Source organism: Ochotona princeps, chromosome 12 (genome assembly GCF_030435755.1).
Source record: "Ochotona princeps isolate mOchPri1 chromosome 12, mOchPri1.hap1, whole genome shotgun sequence".
Classification (NCBI taxonomy): Eukaryota; Metazoa; Chordata; class Mammalia; order Lagomorpha; family Ochotonidae; genus Ochotona; species Ochotona princeps.
In genome coordinates, this window is record NC_080843.1 from 8,777,088 (window position 1) to 8,800,378 (window position 23,291).

Consider the following 23,291-nt stretch of genomic DNA (forward strand, 5'->3'; position numbering starts at 1 on the left):
TTCTGGAACCCCAAACCTTCAACACTAATGTGCAGTGAACAATCTCTTGATAGCTTTAACTTTGTAGCAGCAGCCACTGATTACAAAGAACATTCTACCAACTTTGGATTTCCAAGTATCTTGTCAGTGACAGACATTTACCGCGGTTTAAAAGGCGTTAGGGCACTACAGAAAGTCAGCCTAATACCATTCAACCTCAACTGAACAGAACAGCAAAGTGATGAAGTCCAGCGCTGCAACTAAAATGCACAATGGCAAAGAAAACTGCCAATTTTCTAATATTTTTAGAAAAAACGTGCAGGATGCTTTATTTATCACAAAGTCTAACACTAACCTTCTCAGATTGCCTAAAAAGAACAAGGCACTAATTCTTATAAAGATTTAATTCAAAACAATTGAAGATGAAAGAAAAAACATGTCTTCAAGTCTGAAATGCTTCAGGTGAGTAAGCTACAGCTTTCCTTTACAGTGTCTGTGAGGGCGCGACAAGGATTCTGAAAGTGGGAAAGCCTCGGAATAAATTTCCAGAAGTTTACCTGGACTGTCCTCTCGGTGCCGTCGACGTTGACAGACAATAAGGGCAAGGCCAGGTTCCACGTACTGCTCACACTGAGTTTCGACCCATCAACTTCCACCTGTTGTGACACCAGATAAGACTGTTATTACAAAGAACGACAGAAAACTGATCTCAAGTTCATTGCTGCACACAAAGCGGCAGCCACTTTAAACAGATGGCTCCCCAACAACCTGTCATGTTTACTGCTCCAGCCGTGAAAGACAGGGTCCAGCGACACAGGCTTCCGAGCCGTCTCTGGGGAGGGGCGAGGGGCCCAGGAACAGCTGCCTCAGCGCACTGAGGTTCCGAGTGATTTCCAGTAAGTAACAAACAACCTTCCAATGCTAAACCGATCTGGGCATGCTACATTGACTGCAATTAGACACGCAATGCAAATAAATGCTGGTGACATTTTGCAACCCACACAACAGGCCCTGCATATAATATCCTCTCCAAGGACCAGGGAAGAACTTTTTCTGTGTTCATTTTAATGAAGGACTATGCATTGTTATCTTAATTAAACAGAAGCTTTAATTAGGCAAAATTCTTTGGTGCTGAGGATCAAAAGTCCATTCAAACTTTGTAAAGTATGTCCTTTTTTGGCAATCATAAATGACTAACTTCATCAAGTCATCATTCATGAAGATGCCAAAAAAAACCCTCATAATCTTTCAAAACAGAAATACTTTCAAGAGAAAAAAAAACCTAATTTCTAAACAAATGACATAAAAGCAATTGAAAGGAAATAAATCACAGGCAATTTAAAACAGAAAGCACTGTCAGTTCTTTCTTCTCACTCACGACGGCCGTTCCCTAACTCTGTATGAGACGCAAAAGCCCACGCCAAACCCAGACAATAGCACTACCACTTTGAAGTCTGCAGTGGCGAACCTAATAAAGGGATAATTAAGTTTGTTCAAGTTTCAAAATAAACCTGTAGCAGAGCCTAGATATACAGGCGTACTTCGAAACATTTCATCGAAAATGGAATTAAAACTTAAGTTTACTTGGGGACAAAACATTGATATTCATTTCTGCTCTTCTTCTTTTTCACAATATGCATCTTCACTGAATGCTTTGAAGGGCCCATACAGGATCACTAACAATCCCCCACTATAACTTGATTCTCTTTGTGCTCAATAAAAGCACACATCAGAGCCCTCCCTGTTTTCTGCTGCTAGACCCTTGGGGCAAGTGCATGTGGGGGTGGGTCATGAAGAAAGACTGGTAAAACCCTCCAGGATCTGCTGCTGGGCCATCATTGAGGACATTACAGGCATCTACGAAAGCCCTCCCATTGGTGCCACGTGTTCCTCAATGCAGCAGTGGAGAGCGGATCGCAGCACACCAGCCAGGAATCAGGAGACTTCCCCGGGTCCCACAGAGATGATGGCTGGATGCGTGGGGCAGGTGCAGCCTGCACGGGAGGAAGGACTCTGACTGCAGGTGAAGACTGGGAGTGGCAGTAGCTAATCAGTCAATGTCCTCTACACCCACCGCACAACTCCCAACAGGCTGATGCCAGACCTACTGGGACGGCCAGAGCCTGAGCCCCCTCCCCACTTGCCGTTCCTGGGACAGGCCTGAGCACCTCCCAGAAGCACCCAGCCTCCACCGCACTGGAAGCCTGGGGATCGGGAAGAAACCCGACCTGCTGTGTTACCTGGGAGGCTGTTTCCATCAAAGGAGGCCAAAGTCTTGTTCACTGTCTCACAAGTTTCTCCAAACCCCAACCCCAATACACACATCCTGTAAAGATGGAGGGCTCACGACAAGACGAAAAGTGACAGGAGATAAAGAAATTATATATTCTGTGTCCTGGATAAGCAATCAGAGAACGCCTGCAACTTCACTAGCTAACTGAAGCACAGAAGCTGTCATACGACATAGTGGACGGACATAAACTTCACAGCTTACGTTAATCACAGACTGTGAAACATCGCCATGGACACTAAGCGAGGGGAGGCTGAAGGCCGTCAAGTGCCTTTCAGTTTGTTACCAGGCAGCAGACTTTTTTAGGACACACTGCTCTAAACACAACCATGACACTTCCATTGATGTTACCACCGGATGAGCAAAATCAAGGAATCAAGGTAAGCCATGGGAGGGGCGGGCAGTGTCTCTTTAGTTTGACACCATGGAAAGGTGGGGGCAGAGAGAATGGCAGAATTCCTGGTGCCTTGTTATCTCGTCCACCCTGCTCTCGCCAAGTCATCACCCAAGAGTCAGCGAAGAAGCAGATTCTGAGGTGGCATTTCATCGTGACAGCACCGAGCTCCGACAGAAAGAACCACCTTGTCTTTTTGATGCCAGCACCTAATACCAGCTGACCACTAGGGCAAGAAAACGAGTCGGTAAGAGCTTCGGTGAGAGGTACAAAGCATAACAAGCCCCAGCAAAGCCGCCCGTGCCGCCTTTGTGCGACATAAACAGTCATCCGAAATTAACCAAGACTACATCTCTACATAAAATCTTGGGGGAAATGTTATAAAGTAAAAAGGTAAATTAAGAGCATATAACACAAGACGAGCTACTCCAAGAAACACAGGAAGAGTTCAGATAAATAATTCTCCAAAGTCTCAAAGACAACCATAGGAAACGCGACCCCTCTTGAAAAGAATGAGCCCAAAGAAGAAAAACAAAGGTTCAAAGAAGAGGTTCCACAACAACAGAAGGAAATGGAAATCAAGCTGGTAGAACTCACAAAAAATGGAGAGAAAAATAACATTATAGAGATGAAAGCCACATTCAGACAACCAAAAATAGAATAAATATGACTAAAAAGAAAAGAGAGGGACACAGAGAAATCCTGTTAAAAATGGTAAGATCAGTAATATAAGACCAACGTCAAGGAAGACAAGAGATACGGAGCAGGAAGAGAAGGAGCAGGAGGAACAGACAACCAGCTTCCTTGGGAAGGCTCACACAGCAAGGATGCCAGGCCTTTTCAAAGGAAGTAAAATCTTAAATTTGTAGATTGAGGAAATTTTGGAACTTCAAGGCTACAGAAAAATGGGCACATAAGAAATCATATACAGCACAGGGAAAGACCCAGGTGTGATGCTACAAGCAACACCGACAGAGGCCCACGGAGCAGTACCGGCCAAGAGCCTTCAAGGGAAGCGCACCTCCGTTTGACACGTAGAAACGCTCCAAGCGCCTGTACCAACGTACTGTAGCACGTACGGACCTACTGCTCCGTTCCTGGAAATGAGGCCTCTCTCTCCACACCTACTGATAGGAAACCAGCCCCAGAAAATAAAGGCAGGGGTCGTCATCTACAGGAAAACAACTATACATGTGCAGTTTTACACACAGAGAACAGGACAAACGCATTAACAGCAGCAGGGTGGGCTTGCTTTTCATTGAAAATCCACTGATAGCTGTCAATTGTCTCGCACCTAAGTATATCACATAACAAAGATGCTTTTAAATAAAGGAAAATGTGAGCAGACTAAGTTTGTCCTTCTCAAATGTGCTGAGTAGCTTACACGCCAGAACTTTCCCTAGTGGACTCACAAAACAACAGCTGCCCGCTTGGCTTTTTAAAGCTGTCTTTAGGAGTCATCAGTGTGGCACAGTGGGTCCGGCCGAGCCCAGGACACTGGCGTCTCATGCAGGTGCAGTAGGAGAGTCCTGGGTCTCCAGTCCAGGTCAGCTCCCTGCTGAGCGCTTCGAAGACCAGCTAGCAGAGGGTGGCCCAGGTACCTGAGCCCCGTGCTCCTAGCTGGGCACCCTGAAGAAGCTCCTGGCCACTGGACTCAGCCCACCCGTGCATCCGGACGGCTGACTTCTGGGATGGCAACTGCCGACAGTCTCCAGGGATGTTTGTTCTGCTCAAGCAGATGCCTACAGTTAGACGTATTTAAGATTTCTCCTAAATCTCAACAGGTAAGAAAAGCTAACAATGAAATCAAATTCAGTGAGGAGAAAAAGAAAATCTGAACAAAAATGGAATGATGTAGCAGCCTAAGGCACCAGTAAGTCTCACACTTTTACCAGGCAAATGAGGCTATCAGAATCTTCCAGCACTGGGACAACACCAGCGTATCAGAAATCATGAAAAAATTCCACACATATTTTAAAGACCTTCGGAAGCAACACAGCTCCATTTGGAAACACAAACCTAAAGCTTTTACATTGCTGCTTTTAATAGGCCTAGGACTACAGTGGTTACGATATACTCCTAGCAGATGACCCCTCCCCACCACTCTCTCTAATCAAAACTGAAGCCACAGATCTAAGTACTGTTATTTTCTCTGGTGGCACCGTGGTGCTACGTGCTAAGCTGCTGCCTGGGGTGCCTGCGTCCCACCCTGGAGTACCAACTGGGGTTCTAGCTCCTCGGCTTCTGCTCCAGCTTCCTGGGAGGCCCAAATGATCGCCCCAAGATCTGGATCCCTGCCACCCATGTGGGAAACTCTTGACTGACCTGGGTTATCACAGGCTGTTGGAGCACTTAGGGATGAAATCAGCTGATGAAAATTTCATTCTCTCTCTCTCTCTCTGAATGCTGTGTTTCAAATAAACAAACAAATAAATAAATAGATACTTGGGGGAAAAATGTTCTTTCCTTCACTCATATCTTGAAAATTCTGCTTCTGGATTTATCCCTTTTAAGTCAGTATATCCCAGCTTTCAGTATGTGCTGGCTGCTTCCAAGCACCGACAGCCCTGTCTAGCTAACTAACTCCGTGTCTCCTTTTCTCTCCAGGGTCTAGAACAAAGCACTCTAGACCCATTCCCTAACCACATACCTCTCCCCTCACTTCTCTTATTCAGCTGCTCAAACTAGCCTGGAAAGTCACAAACCTGCCACCTCGCTCCTACTCTTCTTCAACATCATGATTCTTTATTATTCAGCAGGAAGAAGGCCGCCTCCCTGAGGAGGTGATCTTGAAATTGGTAAGAGAGGAATGATTAGGAATTAGTTAAGTGTGCTGGCAGTAAGCAGGTGGGTAGGAATATTCTAGAAGGAATATCATATAAAAACATTTCCTGGGGCAATCGTTTGGTCTAGCAGTTAAGATGCCAGTTGGGACATCATAGCACCTGGGTTCAAATCCCAGCTTCCCTTGTGAGTCCGGTTTCCAACTAACACAGACCTTAGGAAGCTGCGGTGATGGCTCAGGGAGCTGGGTTCCTGCTGCCCCCATGCGAGTCCCAGATTGAGCGTCCAGCCAGGGTCTGGCCCCGCACCACGTTGGCCACTGTGAACATCCGGGGAGTGAACCAGCAGAGGGGAGCTCTCTCTCTGTTTCTCTCCGCTTCTCAAATAAAGAAAACTTGCCAAAACATGTTCCTGACACAATAAAAGTTTAGCTGCTTTCAAAGTAGTGTGCTGGAGACAGAGCACACAGGAAGCAGGGCATCCTGAGAATGCAGGAAGCTTCGGGAAGCACTAGCTGGTCCGGGCTGCAGCGTGACATCACCTGAGCTGTCTTTTTAAAAGATGACCACAACAGACACAATAGAAAGTGTGGTGATCAGGTCTGAGTGGCTGGTAGCATACAGACAAGAGCACATTCCCAGGAACATCAGGGGGGCTTCAGCCAAGGAACAGCACAAGCTTGCTGGGGACACAGCCAAACACAGCTGGGCAGCGCTGGACACTCAGCCGCCAGCACACACACAGGAGGATGTGACCCTGCCCTGGAATGTGACCTCCTCCAGCCACACTTAGGGACCCAGGCACCGGCAGGGAGGGAGGCTAAATCTCTGGAGTTTGGAGCTTGGAAGCTGCAAATGAGCCACTGTAACTGCAGGCCAAGGACCGCAAGCTGGAGAAAAGGCACAGTAACAGAGCAGTCTGTGGGCAGGGAGAAAGCTCACGGACAAGAGGAGGCCGGAAGGAGTGCAGGAGGGAGAGCATGAAGCGCCTGCTAGTCAGCCGTGAGCTGCAGGGAGTGAGGCCCTGAGGAGGGCAGGAAGGGACGTGACTGAGACGCGACTTCCAAAAACACCAAGCAGTGCCAGAGAGGGAGCAGTCGCCTGCGCAAAAGCCCTTGGTCCAAACCCCTGCCTCTGGGACCGAGGGTTCTGCCAGCAGAACTCCTATGGGGTTTGGGTGACGGCAAGGAAGTGGTGGAACATTCAGGAAAAAACTGAGAAAGGGGCATTTTCTGGTGGGAAAGCAGGTGATAAAGAGGTCACAGGAGGTGATGGAGAGGAGGAAGATGACCTAGGAGATGGGGAATCCTGAGGAGGCTCTCAGTGCCAGCCACCTCCTTCCCACCAATGCCTCACTCTCACCTGACAACCACCAGTCACAATGTACAGATACTTCCGTCCATGTGGGTCTCCACTCTCCAGCCCCAATAGACTCATGTGCTCATGAAAATGACCATTTACAAAAACTGAGCTCAAAGTGCAAAAAGCCAAACTGAGGAGAAGCAACAGGGTGCTGTCTGCTTTAGCAAAGCAGGAACTGCAGAGCAGGGTGGTGGGATTGCCATTCCCTGGCCTCGGGACATTAATGCCTTGCCGGTCTGTAAGATTCCGCTCTCAACCGAAGCTCTGCATTACACATCTGTTAAAATCAGGGAGGCCCGTGGTGAGGTGAGCTCAGGAGACTCAGGCCAACCTGCTCTAGGTTCTGAGCACTGCCTCCACGCTTAATCAAACATACGGGCTTGATTCAAAATTATTCACAATAAGAACTTTTGTGACATTTAAAATCAATGTTTCAAAGCACGATTCTTTTGCTACCTCAGGAAGGCATTTCCTCACATTTAAAATCCACCTGTACCCATGTGTCCCACCTCACTACACTTCCAGTCCACACAAAAACTGATGCAGAGTGCTCTCCAGCAGCGGTTCGGAACATTCCATTTTCCTATTGACGTCATCATAAGGGGAAAAATGTGCACACCCTGAATTAATGTGACACGAGAGAGGTTACGTACACCCGTTCCCAATAAAAAGCACTTCCTCAGACATCTCGTGCCAGCACAGCTTTGCCACGCAGCCATCGGCAGCAGGGGTCTGCTGAGCATGTTCAAAATCTCTATTCGACATCAGGAGTGCAAAACTCAACAACAGTGCCAACAGAGTACTTCTCAAAGTCACCCAACTCTGAGGAGACAGGGCTGAAACGCGCCTCCTTTTCTTGGCATACACAAATCTTATTTTTCATGCGTGAGAATGGTCGAGGATCAGGGGAAAGTGGGCAAAACTATTGTTTACACATTTCCTTTTTCTTCTTCCTGTATCTGGGGGAGGGGAGATACACTGGGAGAGACCCCGCCCAGCCTCGCCACCGCCTCAGTGCCGATGTCACCCCAGAGCCCCCGGAGCATGCTCTGAGGGTTCTGCTCACGTGGTTTCCAGAGTTCTGAGACGTGGCTGATATTGCTGTTCCAAGGATGAGGAAATCCTTCCAAGGTTAATTGGCTGACATAACCAACCTCAGAGTCTCCATTCGCTCAGAAGTTTGCTGTCAAGCTTCACTGGGATAGCTGACCAATTTGTTCTGTCCTCCTTCCTCTGCAAACCAGTGGGTGCTGGTGCCCAGCCCAGCCCTGCCCAACATATGCTCGGCCCTCACGTACACCAGGGGGAGCTGCAGCCCAGTCAGAGCAACCCCCAATAACCCTCACTAGATGGGCCCCCACGCCTGGTTCCTGTGCCTGCCAGCATGCACAGTGGACTGGTCCAGTCTGTCCCACATCCCATTCAGATCTCATATACATCACTGGGCACTGAAGCCTAACTCATCCACTGACTCCATCCTCCATCCCACACTCATGCCAGTAGCCACGGCCTGTCCAGCCAGGCCTGCCTCCAGCCTTGGTTCTCATGCTCACCAGTGGGAGTTGCAGCTCATCAGAGAGGTGCCCACAGCCTCCCCACTGGACCCACTTCCTGCCCTGGATATTGCATTTTGCACGTGGTTCTGCTGTCTAGCTTGACAGGACTTGCCCCCAGTTCTAGTACTTGTAGCTGATGCTGTGGCAAAGCCCAACCATCCTGCCCTTGCTCTGGCTCATGCCTGTACCAGTGGATACAATCGGTTAGCCCAGCCTAGTTCTCCCTATAACCCAGTTCACATGTAGGCCAACAGGTGTGGTAGCCCTGCCCAGCCTAGTCTGCCCCCAGTCCCAGCTTTCACATTTACCAGCAGGAGCACTGGCCCAGCAGAGGAGTTCCCACTATTCCCCTACCGGGTGCATACCCACCCCCTAGGGTCTCACGTGTGCTGGTGGGTGCTGTGGCCCAGTCTTGGCGTGGTGCATCTCACCTCGGCATTTACCCCTGGCCTGATATGCCCCTGCTCCAGCTTGTGCTGGTGTGTGTTGCCACCCAACTTGGCACAGTCAACACCCCAGTCCTGGCCCTAAAGTGAGTTGGCCGGTGTTGCACACAGACCCAGCCTGTCCTGCATCCCATCCTGGTTCTCAGATCTGCCAGTGGGTGTTCTAAATAGGCCCAGCCTGGCCCACCCCCAGACCTGAGCCACACATATGCTGGCAGGTAATGTAACCTGGTCTGGTCTGGGCTGCTCTTTGCTTTGGTTCTTGCATTCACCTGCAGGGACTGCACCCTGATAAAGGAGCTCCCCAAGCTCCTCTATTGGGTCTCTTCCGAGTGGCAGATCTTGTATACACCAGTGGGTCCTTGGCCCAGGCTGACTTAGTCTATCTCCTGTCCTGGCAGATACAGTAGCACTGTCCAACTGGCCCATACCCATTCTGGTTCTTACTGTTGGGTATTACAGCCCAGCCAAACCTAGTCCACATCCTGACACAGCTCTCATATGGCCCAGTGGGAACAGAAACTGAGCCCAGTTCATTCTATACCCACTCTGGTTCCCATGAGCACCAGTGGGTGCCGGAGTTGAGCCCAGTCTGATGTACCCCAGACCCAATCCACATCCATGCTGAGGGACACAGCAGCCATGTTCAGCCCAGACCACCACTTCCATTCTGGCCCTTGCTTTCACCAGTGGGAACCACAACCTGGCCAGGATGTTCCCTTTGCTCCCCAGTCAGGCCCGTTCCCAGCCACAGATCTTGCACAAGCCAGTGGTTTCGCTGACTCAGCTTGGCATAGCCCATCCCGACTTGGCCTTCGCCATTTGATGCTGCAGCCTGCCTAACCCAGCCCACCCCAGTCCCAACTCTTGCTGGCAAGTGCTACAGCCTGGTCCTGACCAGTTTGCTCCACAAACTGGTAGGTGTGATAGCCTAGCCCAGCAGCCTCACATTCCAGCCTGGCTCCTGCACTTGCCAGTGAGCTGAAGTTGAACTGGCCCTGCCCAGTCCGACCCCTTCCAAAACCAACCCACATACTTGCCGGTCTGACCAACACACAGGCCTGAATCATATGCTCACCAGCAGGAGCTATGGCCCACCAGGGAAATCTGCCAAGTCACCTCCCCCACAGACCCAGATCCCGCATGTGCCAGTGGGTGCTAGGCCCTTACGGTCATAGACTACCCACTCCATCCCAGCCTGTGTATGGGCAGTGGATGTTATGGCCCGGCCCACCCCACACTGTATTCTTGGGTGGCATACATAAATTCTAAGCTCACTTTTTAACATCAAATGTTAAGATTAGAGTTGTGTAGAGTTTTTAAAGATAGATTCCCCAGCTACTCCACAACTTTAGAAAGACTTTGATCATATGTCTCACTTCCATTTCTGAAAACAATATGATGGATAAAAAAGATTTGTTGATCAAACAATAACTAATTCTCAGAAAGAAATAACTAATTCCTGTGGCTTTGACAGGCTTTTTAAGCTTATCTTACAAATGATCAGATGGCACAAAAAGGAGAAAAAACACCTCTCTAGTTTTCTAATTTTACTCTCAGGCTGGATAGAATCCTAGAAATGATTTCCAAGAGCAATTACCTTGTTTTTGTGTTTCTTAAAGATACATTTATTTGAAAGGTAGAATTACACACATACACAGAGAGAGAGATCTACCACCCACTGGTTCACTCCCCAAATGGCTGCAATGGCCTAGGTTGGACCAGTCAGAATCCTGGAGCCAGGAGCTTCCTCCAGGTCTTTCATGTGGGTTGTTTTAGTTCCTATGTTTTAATTTTTTAAAATTCATCTTCATTTAATGTGAAAGACAAAGGGACACATGCAGAAAGACAGAGATTGAGTGATTCCATCCGTTGATTCACTCCCCTGATGACTGCAATATAGCTCAGTGAGCGAGGCTGAAGGTGGGAGCGCAGACTTCAATCCAGGCCCTCGGTGCACTGTCAGCTGCTGCCTCTTGGGGGGAACAGGATGGGGGCAGACCAAGATTCAGAGCCAGACGCTGATCTGGACTACTCGTATCCCAAGCAGCATCTTCACTGCTTAACCAAATGGTGAAGCCTGCCCTTCGTTCTTATCTCTTAAATATGGCCAACACTACATGATTATTAAATTACGTATCAAACAGATGGGCTATATTCACACACTCTCCATTAATAAAGCAATGTGTATGTCATATAGTTAATTAACTTGGAATACTACCATTGTCTAACATTATCATAGTTCGCTGGATCCCAAACATGCAAATCACGAATGTCCTTCACAGTTCTAGAAGCTAAGGCACTGCTTCCTGTCGCTTGACAGACCTACTAACCTTGCTAAATTGCTTGCTTCAACATTTACTTCTCTGGCAAAGGACAAAATTCAAACATTTGTTTTAACTAAATGTGAATTGATAATGAAAATAAGAATAATTAAGTAATAATTCTTAACATTGCAGCATAAACTAACAGTCTTAAATCTTAATAAAACAAAAAAGGGATATGCTTTAATTCTGCTTACTAACATATCATTATAAAATATAGGTATGATATCCTCAGTGACCTTTGAGGGACAGTAAATGGTGGTTTTCTGAAAATAAGAAGAGACAACCATTTTTTAATGTTTGTTTTTCTGTTACCATCACCTTGGCAACGGTCTTATTTCTCCTCCAAAAATCACACATAAAGAGCGTAAAGATCTGTCAATCCATCACAAATATGATATTAAATATGCATGTGTTATAATTTAAAATAGATCTCAAAGAAAGCAAAATGCAAAAACAATCTTTAAATAGCTAACTACAATCAGCCAGGTTAACTACTTCCTGTTTAATTATCACCTTATTAATTAATCAGTAACAACTTTAATTTCAGTTCTGTGGTTTAAAATATCCTAAGTGAGTCTGTCTACAGTTTAATTAATAGTAGTAGTTTCTTTAGGATTGGTGTGGTAAGGTCATCCTCTGTAGATAATATTGCAAATTACACCTACTCAATCAAAGATGCCAGGCAGCCCTCGTGCCAGACAGGCTGCAACTGGGCGCCTTGTAGGGCACGGGGAGTTGAGTCCGAGCACTGCTGATAAGAAATGCAGCTCAGCAAGCCCCGTCCTTCCTCACGCCTCCATTTCCTCCAGCGCCAGTGCCTGTTCCAGGGTGATGGTGAGGAGGCCAGCTGGGCGCCAGGGGCACCCCTCAGAACCCCTCACTGTGTCGGTTGCCGGCTGAGCTGCGCTCCTGCCGCCCTCCCCAAGCTTGGGCTATTTTTGTTCCTTTTCAAATAGATCTGCCACTGAGTGTTCTGCCAGTTTTCTTCTTCCACCAATAACTCCTTGATTAACTGTTCTCTTAAATCGCACCAGATTCCTATCAGCATTTCTTTTGTTTTTTACTTGATTTTGCCACCAGAAATGTCCCTCTCAATAAATATTTATGGGCCTGGCATGGTAGCCTAGCAGCTAAAGTCCTCACATTGCATGCATCGGGATCCCATATGGGGGCTGGTTCATGTCCCAGCTGTCCCACTTCCCTTGCAGCTCCCTGCTTATGGCCTGGGAAGGCAGTCAAGGAGGGCTCAAAGCCTTGGGACCCTGCACCCACGCAGGAGACCCTGAGGAGCTCCTGGCTTCACATCAGCTCAGCTCCGGTTATTGGAGCCATTTGGGGAGTGAACCAACAGATGGATGGAAGATCTTTCTCTCTGTCTTTCCTTCTCTCTGCAAATCTGACTTTGCAATAAAAATAAATAAAATCTTTTAAAAAATAAAAATAAAGGTTTTTATACAATTTCAGTAACAGACATTGGATAGTTCGGTATTTATATCTTAAAATTTTAGAAGCAAAAAATTTCCCAAAGGATTAAATACATTTTTTAAAATTCTGAAAACATTCTGTGAATTATAAACCTATTAACAGAGTGTTTCTGTTTGCTTTCTTTCTGTTTGCTGTCAGCTGGCTTTTATTTGCTACATTTTGTCCCAGTGTCTTTCCCACATGGGAGTGGGATGAAGGAATTCAGGCCCCAGTCCTGCTCTTCCAACGTTCCAGTCAGTCAGCAGACAAGCAGCCGTCAGCCCGCACCAAGGTTCAGGGACGCCTGCAGAGAGGGGCGAGCTAACCGCCCTTCAGGCTGATCATGAGAAACGAGAAACTGTGCCCTTCCCAAAAGTGGACAGGGCAGCTGCTTGGTTCTGTACACCAGTGCCATAGCCTCAATGGCAAGCCAGGTCAAGAGATTTTTCCTGTATCTTTTATTGCTTGAAATAGGAAACAGGAAAAAAATGGCATAATTAATTTCTATCATTCCAATTAAAGTCACAGGAAGGCAGTTGTATTTTGTTCCTTTTTTTGGTAAAATTATTTCAAAAACCCACATCAATGACAGCAATAGAACATGCAGCCCTGTGTCCCTTCTCCCACAGTCTTCGGCTGGGAGCCCTTCAGAGCTGGGGAGTCAGCTGGTGATGCTAACACTCCAGTATATATTTCGAACTACAGGGCACTCTGCTTGTGCAAGAGGTCTTCAAACTTCTCATGAAAAGTAGGTATTACAAAGAAAAAAAAACCCTCTGAATTTGAAAAGTTTTTTGAACTACATCTTTTGACCAATTTTTCTACAAGCTTTTTGAGGCACCCACAATATAAGTGCATTCAGAATACAACCAAAAAATAATACTGATCTAATTTAAATTCCACTAAACTGTCCAAGTAATGTCACTGTGGTATGTCTGCGATGTAACTTAAGTCATGCATTTAGTCTTCATGTCTCTCAATCTGGAAGAATTCCTTAACTTCAACTTGATGGGATCAATGTGTCCCTTCAAACTTGTGTTGACAACTTTCACTTTCACTTCACTTGCCACTGAAGGAGGAAGCAGGAGACACACTGCTGGAAACCAGCAGGGATGCCCTCATAAGACACCAGGTCTACTGGCACCTTTAGTGTGGACTAGCCGCTCCAGAAACCCAGAGAAGTAAATGTTTATTGAGTTCACCTCCCAGGTGACAGCAGTCCAAGCGAAGATACTTCAGCAGTTTGAAGACTCCATCCATCACCTGGTGGAGTGCCCCGCCATCTGGGAAAATGCCCAAGACTCGGGCATGTCTGGCGGGAATCCTACCAGTGGGACGGTGAGGTTTCTCACAATCCAACCTGTCTCTTTATCAAGCAGGCTATTCTACTGTGAACTCAGTTTCCGACACTTATGTTGACTACAGTGTCAGGGCAAGAGAGAATGCATCCTTATCTATTTCTATATTCGTCTTTAAAAAACCATGGGTTCAAATGGATGCCTCACCTCAGGCTGCCTCTTGCTTCAGCCTCTCTTCATGCTATATTTGCAACTCCCTTCAAAGATGGTTGGAAAATGTCTCCCATTACCCAGGCAGCAAGCTTCACTGCTTTCTTCTTTCTCAATTTGTCCATTATAATCATCTCCCCTAAATATATTTCACAGTAAGTCAGAGGGCATATATTACAGAAAAAGAGCATGACAGTGCTTTAACAAAATAGGGTCAACTGATTTGACATTAATATGAAATTCTAAAAGAAATGAACTTCTTTTAGAGGGAAAAGGAACAGTATCTTAGGTGATCAGGGGACACAGTTTGAGAATTTTTGACTTAAACAGACCTCTTGAAATTCAACAAAATTTAAAAAGTATTAACTTGAACGACTGAAATATGTTATAAAATATTGCAGAAAATAATCAGAGAGCAAGGTTAGTTAGGTAAGCAAGAACAGTGACTGGTAATTGCTGTGCCATACTCTCAACCTCGTGTATATTTTTAAATGCCAATGATTAAAAGTCAAAGAAAATAGATCCTTAGGTGAGTCATATTTGGTACCAGATAACGACAGTCCATACAGCAATGGTCAAGCCAATCTGGCCATCGCAAGGACTGCGTTTGCTGCGTCACATCACGGGCAAAGGTGACGAACATCGAGTCCAGAGGACAACCCCTCCCCACGCGTGGGGCCTTGCTTTTACCCCTGCCATCACTGCCGAGGTCTCTCTAGTTAAGCTCCTCCAAGTCTGTCATCAGCCTTCCTTCAATTTCCTTTCCTATGTCGAATTTAAAACAAACCCAAAAACACCTTCCCAAAGCTCTATCATCAATTTGCTAAAATTCAGTTACCATCCACTAGGCTGTTACATATAACTTTATTGTGCCTTGCAAGTTTTCTCAGCTCAAAATCCTCTCTGGCAGCTTAATAAATAAAACTAGAACGTCTCCACAGAGCCCAGGTCCTTCTGTTCTAGCAGCCTCAACCACACACATGACAGTTCCGATCCTTCTCTGCTCTTCCTCTGACACCTCGGCGCATCTCGGAGGCAATGTCTTCTGAGCATGATCCCTGCTGTTTCCTGAACCCGCAGTAACAGGAGTCACCCAGCGGTCCATCCTCCTTGCTATCAATGCCACATATTTTGTAAGGTTTGTTAATGAGCTTCCAGTTTATTCCCCTGAGCCCAGCATGCTACAGACATCCTGTTAAACTGGATGGAGTCTTTCCTGGCTTTCCCATTTTGTACCTCTACACACTTAGCACATCACACCCTCTTTTACTATTGTCAAGGCTCAGAGCACAACATCCCCAGGGATGGCACCCTGGCCATACGCTGAGCCACAGGCAAGTTGGGCAGGCTTCAATAGCAAGGGTCTTCTGCCTCATACATGCAGCTTTGTACCCTGAAGCTCCTTGCAGGAACCACAATTCTTTACCAATGCAGGTCACATAACCTAGAACCCCTGCATTTCAAAGTAAGCCATAAAACCCAGGACATCACTCCTTCTCTCTTCTCCCTAGAGGATCCTCATTCCACAGTGAGCCTGCCTCATACCCAGGAGGAGGAATGGCTCCTGAGCGAGGTCTAGAAGAACTGGGACCAGCCTTACTGGGCTTTCCCGAGGCTGTTACATTACATCACGCTCTTTTGTCCAATCACATGTCTACAGGGTTGTCCATTCCTCAGCAAACCTCAGCACAAAATCAAGCCTGTTTCCCTGAACCCTCAGGTCCACACCCAGGAAAATTCTTGTGTCACATAATTTCAATTAAATAAAATTAGTATCCTTGGGCCGGGTGCAATGACCTAGAAGCTAAATCCTCACCTTAAATGTGCCAAGATCCCATACGGGAGCTGGTTCATATTCCAGCTACTCCACTTCCCATCCAGCTCCCTGCTTGTGGCCTGGGAAAGCAGTAGAAGACAGCCCACAGCCCTGGGACCCTGTACTTGCATGGGAGACCCAAAAGAAACTCGCGGCCCCTGGTTCCAGATCAGCTCAGCTTTGGCTGTTGCAGCCACTTGGGGAGTGAGACAGGGGACAGAAGATGTTTCTCTTTGTATATCTGCCTTTCCAATAATATAACAACAATAACAACAACAACAAATTATCATTCCGTTTCTTCCTAACCTGTCTGTGGCTGTGACTCTTACGGTTAGTAAGGATATTAAGCGTCTCTGGACCCAAAACTCATCCCTGGGTTAGTCTCCACCCCTCCCCACTAAGAGAGTTCATGATGGTGGGTCAGTGCATGTCCATCAGGAAGAGCTTCGCACAGTGTCTGGATCCTGAAGACAGAGCTTTGATAAATCTCACTGTAGCAAAACAAGAATCACCTCATCATGTTTACTGGTACTGAGGCGCTGGCAAGCACAGCCCAGGCACAGCTCTGGCACGCGGAGGCTTTGCCTCGAGGGAGAAGGAACATGTCTCAGACCTCTCCCATGATCCTTGCTCCTCTCTCCCCTCAGAGCACAGAAAAAGAGCTTTCCCGAAAGTCCACCGCCTGCCTAACGATGAAATTCTCCAGCAGCTGCTCATCTTGCAGGCCTCAGCGCCAGGCAGGCCAAAATGAGTTTCAACTACATTGCAGCTGACCAACTGAACCAAGCACGAACGAAAAGCAGACCTGCGACCTATGGATGGCCCCAGATTCAAACAGAGCAGCCAGAGAGCCGCAGGAGAGGGGTCCAAAGAGGACCCAGGCTTCTCACACTGGCAGGCCTGTCGGGGGCATGACCTTTCTTTTCAGGGTTCATAGTACTTCCTCCTGACCTCTGGTTGCGGGGAGGGGAGTTTCAGATTGGAGCACTGTTCTCTTGCCTCCTAATAACCTCCCTCTCCACAAACCTTTGGCTCCAGGAGCCAGAACTGTGCCACAGCAGATTAAGCTTGGGATGAACACATCTCTGCACACACTTGGTTTGAGTTCTAGATCCTCTGCGTCCTACTAACGCATCCTGGTGGCCTGCGGATGACGGCTCAGTGCCTGGACGCCTGCTGTCCACGTGGGAGACCGGGACGGAGCTGCAGGCTCCTGGCCTTGGCTCTTGCTATTTTGGACATTTGAGAAGTGAACCAGCAGATCAAAGATATTTCTGTCTCTGTCATTCTATCTTTCAAATTAAAAAAAATAATAAAAGAACATGATTTTGAAAAAAAGACTACAGTGCCACTGTTTGTCCTTTCTGTGTGTGAGTACATGGAGTAATCTTGGTTCAGGAGCCCAGTGAACTGTGTCTCAGACTTTTTTTTTAAAGATTTATTTACTTTTTTTGGAAAATCAGATATACAGAGAGGAGGAGAGACACAGAGGATTATCTTTCATCTGCTGATTCACTCCCCAAGTGGCAGCAATGGCCAGAGCTGAGCTGATCTGAAGCCAGGAGCTTCTTCCCACATAGGTCTCCCACACAGGTGCAGAGTCCCAAGGCTTTGAGCTGTCCTCCACTGCTTTCCCAGGCCACAAGCAGGTTGCTTGACAAAAGGCGGGGCTGCTGAGACATGAACTGGCACCCATATGGCACATGCAAGGCGAGGATTTTAGTCACTAGGCTATTGTGGGAGGCCCTGCTCCAGACTTCTGCTTGTTCTTCAGACCCACTCAGCCCCCTCTTACTATTCTAAAATTGTGCACCACCACCTCAGCTTCAGTTCTGTGGCCCTTATTTGAATTTTCCCTTCCAACCGCTGATCTGCCCTTGGTCAGTCTGTTCTAGAGACTAAAATGACCAGATCTTGAGGTTTGGCAAGTTCCTTTTGCCCCAAGAGAAAACTTCTTCTCTTTATGATTATAGGATTACTAGAAACCTTCCACAGTTGTACTTGAATGTTTCACTTAAGTGAAAGTTTTTCAGCTAAGTGTTTTTTATCTCAGACTGCTAACAACTAAAAAGATGATTCTTTTTAAATTCCTCATGACAGCTTTGACAAAAGAAATTAATAAATGAGTTATAACGTCCTCTGTAAATTATTGAAAATGCCTATACTTTAAAATTTCTATTTGCTTGCCATAGCAGATTTCAACTACATAAAGACTCCAGGAAGCCGTATTACTACAAAACCTCTACAACATCCACTCAGAAATAAACTCCCCACCCACCCACAGGTACAAACCCAAGCATGCTTAATACAGCTCATTTAAAAGCAGACGAAAACAAAGAATCTTAAAACAAATTAAAAATGCTACTTAAAATTCTATCCCATTTCTGGGGTTTCACTTTCATGCCCACAGAAATAAAATTATCTATTCAAGTTGTTAGATAAACCCTTTTAATTCTGATGACCGGAACAAAGTAAGACTACTCTATTATTTGTGAAATGTGTTCCCAAACTGAAAGAATAAGACTGGCACTTGTCCAGGGAGCTTGAAAAAGAGTGTGGCTAATATACATCGGCTTTGGTAGTAGTTACCAGATATAACACACAGACAATGGCCAAATTGAAAGCTAACAAGGAAAGGAATGAATGAAAATGACTAGGGACAGTGTAAGAAATTAATGAGCAAACTAAATTCATTCCTGAAGACACCCAGAGATACAAGCTTAACAAAACTTGTGTGAAATAATGTTTAAATTTTAATTACTTAGCCACAAAAATATATTAAGAAATTTAAGTAATGTCACTTTGACATAAGAAAATGATCAAATCTAGTTAATTTCAAGAACAGGACAGAACCCACAGAAAAGGGAAAAAACAGAGTCTGAAAAGTTAAAGTTGATTTTTGAAGAAATTCTAAAAAGTTGACTATCAGTTGTAAAAGTCTCAATAGAATTTGGGCCCACAGCACAGTGTGTATCACTCAGGAGCGACTCTCTGGGTGACCGGTAGCAGACAGAAAAGCAGGTGCCAGAAACCGTGTGTAGCACTTAACTTTCAGGAGTGTGAGCCTCTAGCCAGTGTCTCTCCCTTGGTACCTCTCTGTCAACAGGAAAGGGACTTGGGCAAAGCTAAACAGACTCAGCCCTGCCTCCCCGCACAGCCCACTGTGAGCACTGGTAGGGAGAGCATGATCAAAAGCACGAACATAGGAGTGGAGTCTGTGGAACAAAGGTTAAGCTGCCACTCTGGCACCCACGTTCTGCATCGAAGAGCTGCTTCCAGTCCAGGCTCCTTCACTTGGGATGCAACTCCTTGCTAATGTGAGTGGCACAGATGATGGCTGCTGGCTCTGGCCTGGTACAGCCCTGGCTGGCACAGACATCTGGGAAATGCATCAGGAAATGGAAGTGCTAGCATTGGACCTCTGTCATTATGCCTTTGAAATTAATAAATTTTAAAGCACCCATTAAAAAAATCCAGAAATGCCTACAAAAGCAAACATATGCTAAACCTATCCTATCTCATTTAAGAAAAAAATTTTGAAAAGTATTTCTGCTGAGGAAAAGCGTATCTTTACCCTTAGTGCAAACAAGATCAATCACTGCATAGTACCGGAAATGATTGCTCAACACTGCTGAAAGGGTACACGGTGGTCTACACGAGTCAGGACACAAAACCCCACCCAATGACTAACACTTGTAATCCAATAGCCAGACTCTCTGATGAATGCCGAATCTTTGAGATCTCGCGTTTAAAATCCATGCTTTAGGGCAGCATTGTTGAGCCAGCTATTTATGCTGGTATACCATATGGCCACGGCTTTATGTTCTGGCCACCCTTCTTTCAATCCAGTTCCTTGCTAATGTCCTGGGAAAAAGGCAGAGGATGGATCAACTGTCCAGGCTCTGGCATCCACATGAAAGACCTGGAAGAAGTTCCTGGCTCCCGGCTTTAGTTTGGCACAGCCTTGGCCATCGCACCCATCTGGGGAGTGAAATAGCAGATGGAAGATCTTTCTCTCCCTCTCTCTCCCTGTAATTGACCTGCAAATAAACGAAAATCTTCTTTAAATGTTCAAACTTTTAAGAAATTCACACAGCCTAGAAATCAATTTATACCTGAACATACTAATTAGTTTTTTAGATTATGTACTTCTTAGTGTAAATAGATAATTTCTTGGAAAAAAAATTATTTATTTACTTAGAGAGAGAGAGAAACAGATCTTCCACCCACTGGTTTACTTCTCACATAGCTGCCAACAGGCAGGGCTGGACCAGGCCAAAGCCAGGAGCCAGGAGTACCCTCTAAGTTTCCTAGGTCAGTGGCAAGCACCCATGCACCTGACCCAGTGTCCACCAACTCTCTAGGTGTGTTACCAGGAAGCTGGGTCAAAGGGGAGTAGCTGGTGCTCTGATTTGGGGGATTGGTGTTGCAAGCAGCAGCTTAACCTGCAGCACCACAATGCTGGGCCCTAGATGAGTAATTTTTGATAAAAGAGATTAGGGGAAGGAGAAGTGATTCTGGAAAGGAACTGGCAAGTATGCCAAAAAAAAAAACAAAACCATGCAACAGCAGGGGGCACGCTCACTGTGCTTGTTAAACAGATAGGCAAGCAATGGCGTTCCTGTTCTGGAAGATTATAACAGAAAGGCTTACTCATAAGCCTCTTTTGACGCATCCCCCACGTCCAGGACAGAGCCACTCCATCCATCCTTTTTCATCCGTGTTCCTCTGGGCCAGCTTACCTGCCCAGGACTCTCCGGGAACGAAGCCCTGACTACTTCTTTCATTCATAACTATAAGTAACTTCTTTCGGAAGTTGAGCCTAAATCACTACACCATCTATCAAGCTTTTGGCAACAAATTAATGAAATCACTTAATATTCACTAACAGCTATCTCTTTTTAACCACACACCCGCTTTAGTTTCTTTGAACACTGGGACAGGAGACATGGTGGGAGGGCAGAGGGAGTGGGGCTAGGAAAGATTCCCTGGAAAGCATCAGCGATTGCACCCTGGGCATATTGCACTCTCCATAATCTCTATTCATTGAAGGATGAGGTCAGAATAAAGTGTTCGTGTTAGTCTGGGTCGCAAAAGTAATTCAAGATGCATATAAAAATGCTTATTATCATTCAAGTTCTCTAAGCCCATTCAACCATTCAGCCCTTTGCTTTCTGATAAGACTGCCAACAACTATGCCAATTAGTGTCAATTGCAACGTTAGATTTTGTAACATCTGCACCTGCCAACCAGCTAGTTTTGCAGCAGAAAGAAGGGACTGATGGCTGTGAATTCCAGCAATCCTCAATCCTATTTCTGGGTTAGTGCAAGTCTACAAATTCACCAACTGACTTCTTAAACACACCCAACGTATTTCATCCAAACGAATGGATATTTCTTCTTCTGAGGAGCAAGGATTAAGAAAAGTTTAGCCATTATATTGTAATCCACAACAGTGATAAGTTTGTTTAAATCTGAGGCTGCATAAGGAACATCTAATCTGTAACAAATTCAATAAATTATATATTCACTTCAAGTCAGTACATATCTATAAACTGTTTCAACCTAGTAAGTGCTAAATTTATACATTTGATTTAAACATGATTAATCTAAAAATTCTATTCATATTTTAAGGCGTTTTCCCATTTTAGAAAAATATTAAAAATATATATTGCCATCGGGGGTCCGTTTAAATTCCAGCTACTTCACTTTTATTCTAGCTCCCTACTGATGGCTAGGAAAACAGTGACTGTTGATAGCCCAAGTACTTGGGCCCTGCACTCACGTGGGAGCTGGGAAGAAGCTCCTGGCTCCTGAGTTTACGTTGGCCCAGCCCTAGCAGTTGCACCATTTGGGTAGAAGACCAGGAGATGGAAGATTGCTCTTTCTAACTCTGCCTTTCAAATATAAATAAATCTTTTAAAAAATGTTTACCTATTTGAAAGGCAGAGGAGAAAAGGGGGAAATGAGAGAATCTTTCACCCACTGGTCCCCAAAAGGCCACAACAGCCAGGGGCTGGGCAAGGCTGAAGCAAGAACCCCAAATTCCATCCAGGTCTCTCAAGGGGGGTGGCAGGGACCCAAGAACTTGAGCCATCTTCTGCTGCCTGCAGGGCAGCATTAACAGGAACCTGTGTTGCACGTGTAGTAACCCAGACTACAGCCAGCATGCCAATATTTATTTTTAAATTGTAAATATGTATTCACAAGTCTTCAAAATCCCTCACGGGTTCTGAAATACCTGCAACAGGATACCAAGTTCTTCAATTTATCCTTGGATCAAATACTTCATTTTAATATCACAACTGATGGTAACAGTATTTTTTTAAACTTGACAATAAATTGATGAAGCTGATGAGAAGTACTAACAGCAGGACCAGGAAACGCAGAGTCGGTCCAGAACGACAAGTGCGTGTCCGTGTCCCAGGAGGGAGATGGATGTCGGGCCGCACGTTGGTACTGGTGTCGTTACGTAAATTGCTACTTTTCCTCAACACTCTATTCTCCAGCTCCAGCAAGCAGAATAAACGGCAATTTCACCTGCCAAATTTGGCACAAAAAAGGACAAGCAACTTCATTAGCAGAACAGTACTTTCCATATGATTTTTCTCCCTGTTCCACCCAGTGCCAAATGGTACGCAATTCAAATGAAGAGAGCTAAGCAAAATTACCTCCTCTTGTTGAAGCTCTACATGCCTGAATAAGCAAACAATACATCAAGACAGTTAGGAAGAATATTCTCCTTTAAAGTTGGCTTGTTTTTTCGCTTAATTGCAAGCCGGAACACTGTATTTAATCAAGGCCGAAATTTCACCTCCCCATTGAGGTAAGGTTCTCACTATGTGGTGTGGAGCAGTGACCACCGAAAACGCCCTGCAACAGGTTAGGCCTAGAAAGCTTGATTAAAAACTTCATTAATATCCCTAAACCAGGGGGTTGGAGTGAAACAGAGCAGCCTTGCCAGTGACCAGCGGCTCTCCCGCCGCCTGGGTGCCTTCAGTAGTTCGCTACAAATGAAACCATAAATTCCTCTGAGCTTTCAAATTTGTTGACAAGAGCAACCAGAGGCACTTCCATCAGTCATGCACCCTGGAGCTGAGTAAGGCACACAGGGAGCTGGTTCTCAAGTCTTTGCCGCCAGATCTTCAAAGCTGACCACGGGCACCTTCCAGGCAAATGGTTGAGTTTGGTAGTCACCCACAAGGTTTTCATGGTTCTTCACAGCAGAGGGATGTGCTATGCTTAATCTCCATATGGTTTCCTTAGCCAGGTTCCATATGATAGCCATATATTACACAGCAAAATACAATCAGCAGCTTCATAAAAACCCCAAGTGACAGGAGGGGGCATTCTATAACCCCACACC

The 23,291-nt window shown here is 46.0% G+C and overlaps 1 protein-coding gene across 1 annotated transcript in view; it reads right to left on the minus strand.

Annotated features, from left to right (window-relative positions):
* PCCA (propionyl-CoA carboxylase subunit alpha) overlaps positions 1 to 23,291 on the minus strand; it is a 376,803-nt gene that overhangs the window by 93,033 nt on the left and 260,479 nt on the right. The window contains exon 20 of the mRNA XM_004577373.2: positions 537 to 635. Within this exon, the coding sequence (XP_004577430.2) occupies positions 537 to 635 (99 nt within the window). The remainder of the gene's footprint in view (positions 1 to 536; positions 636 to 23,291) is intronic.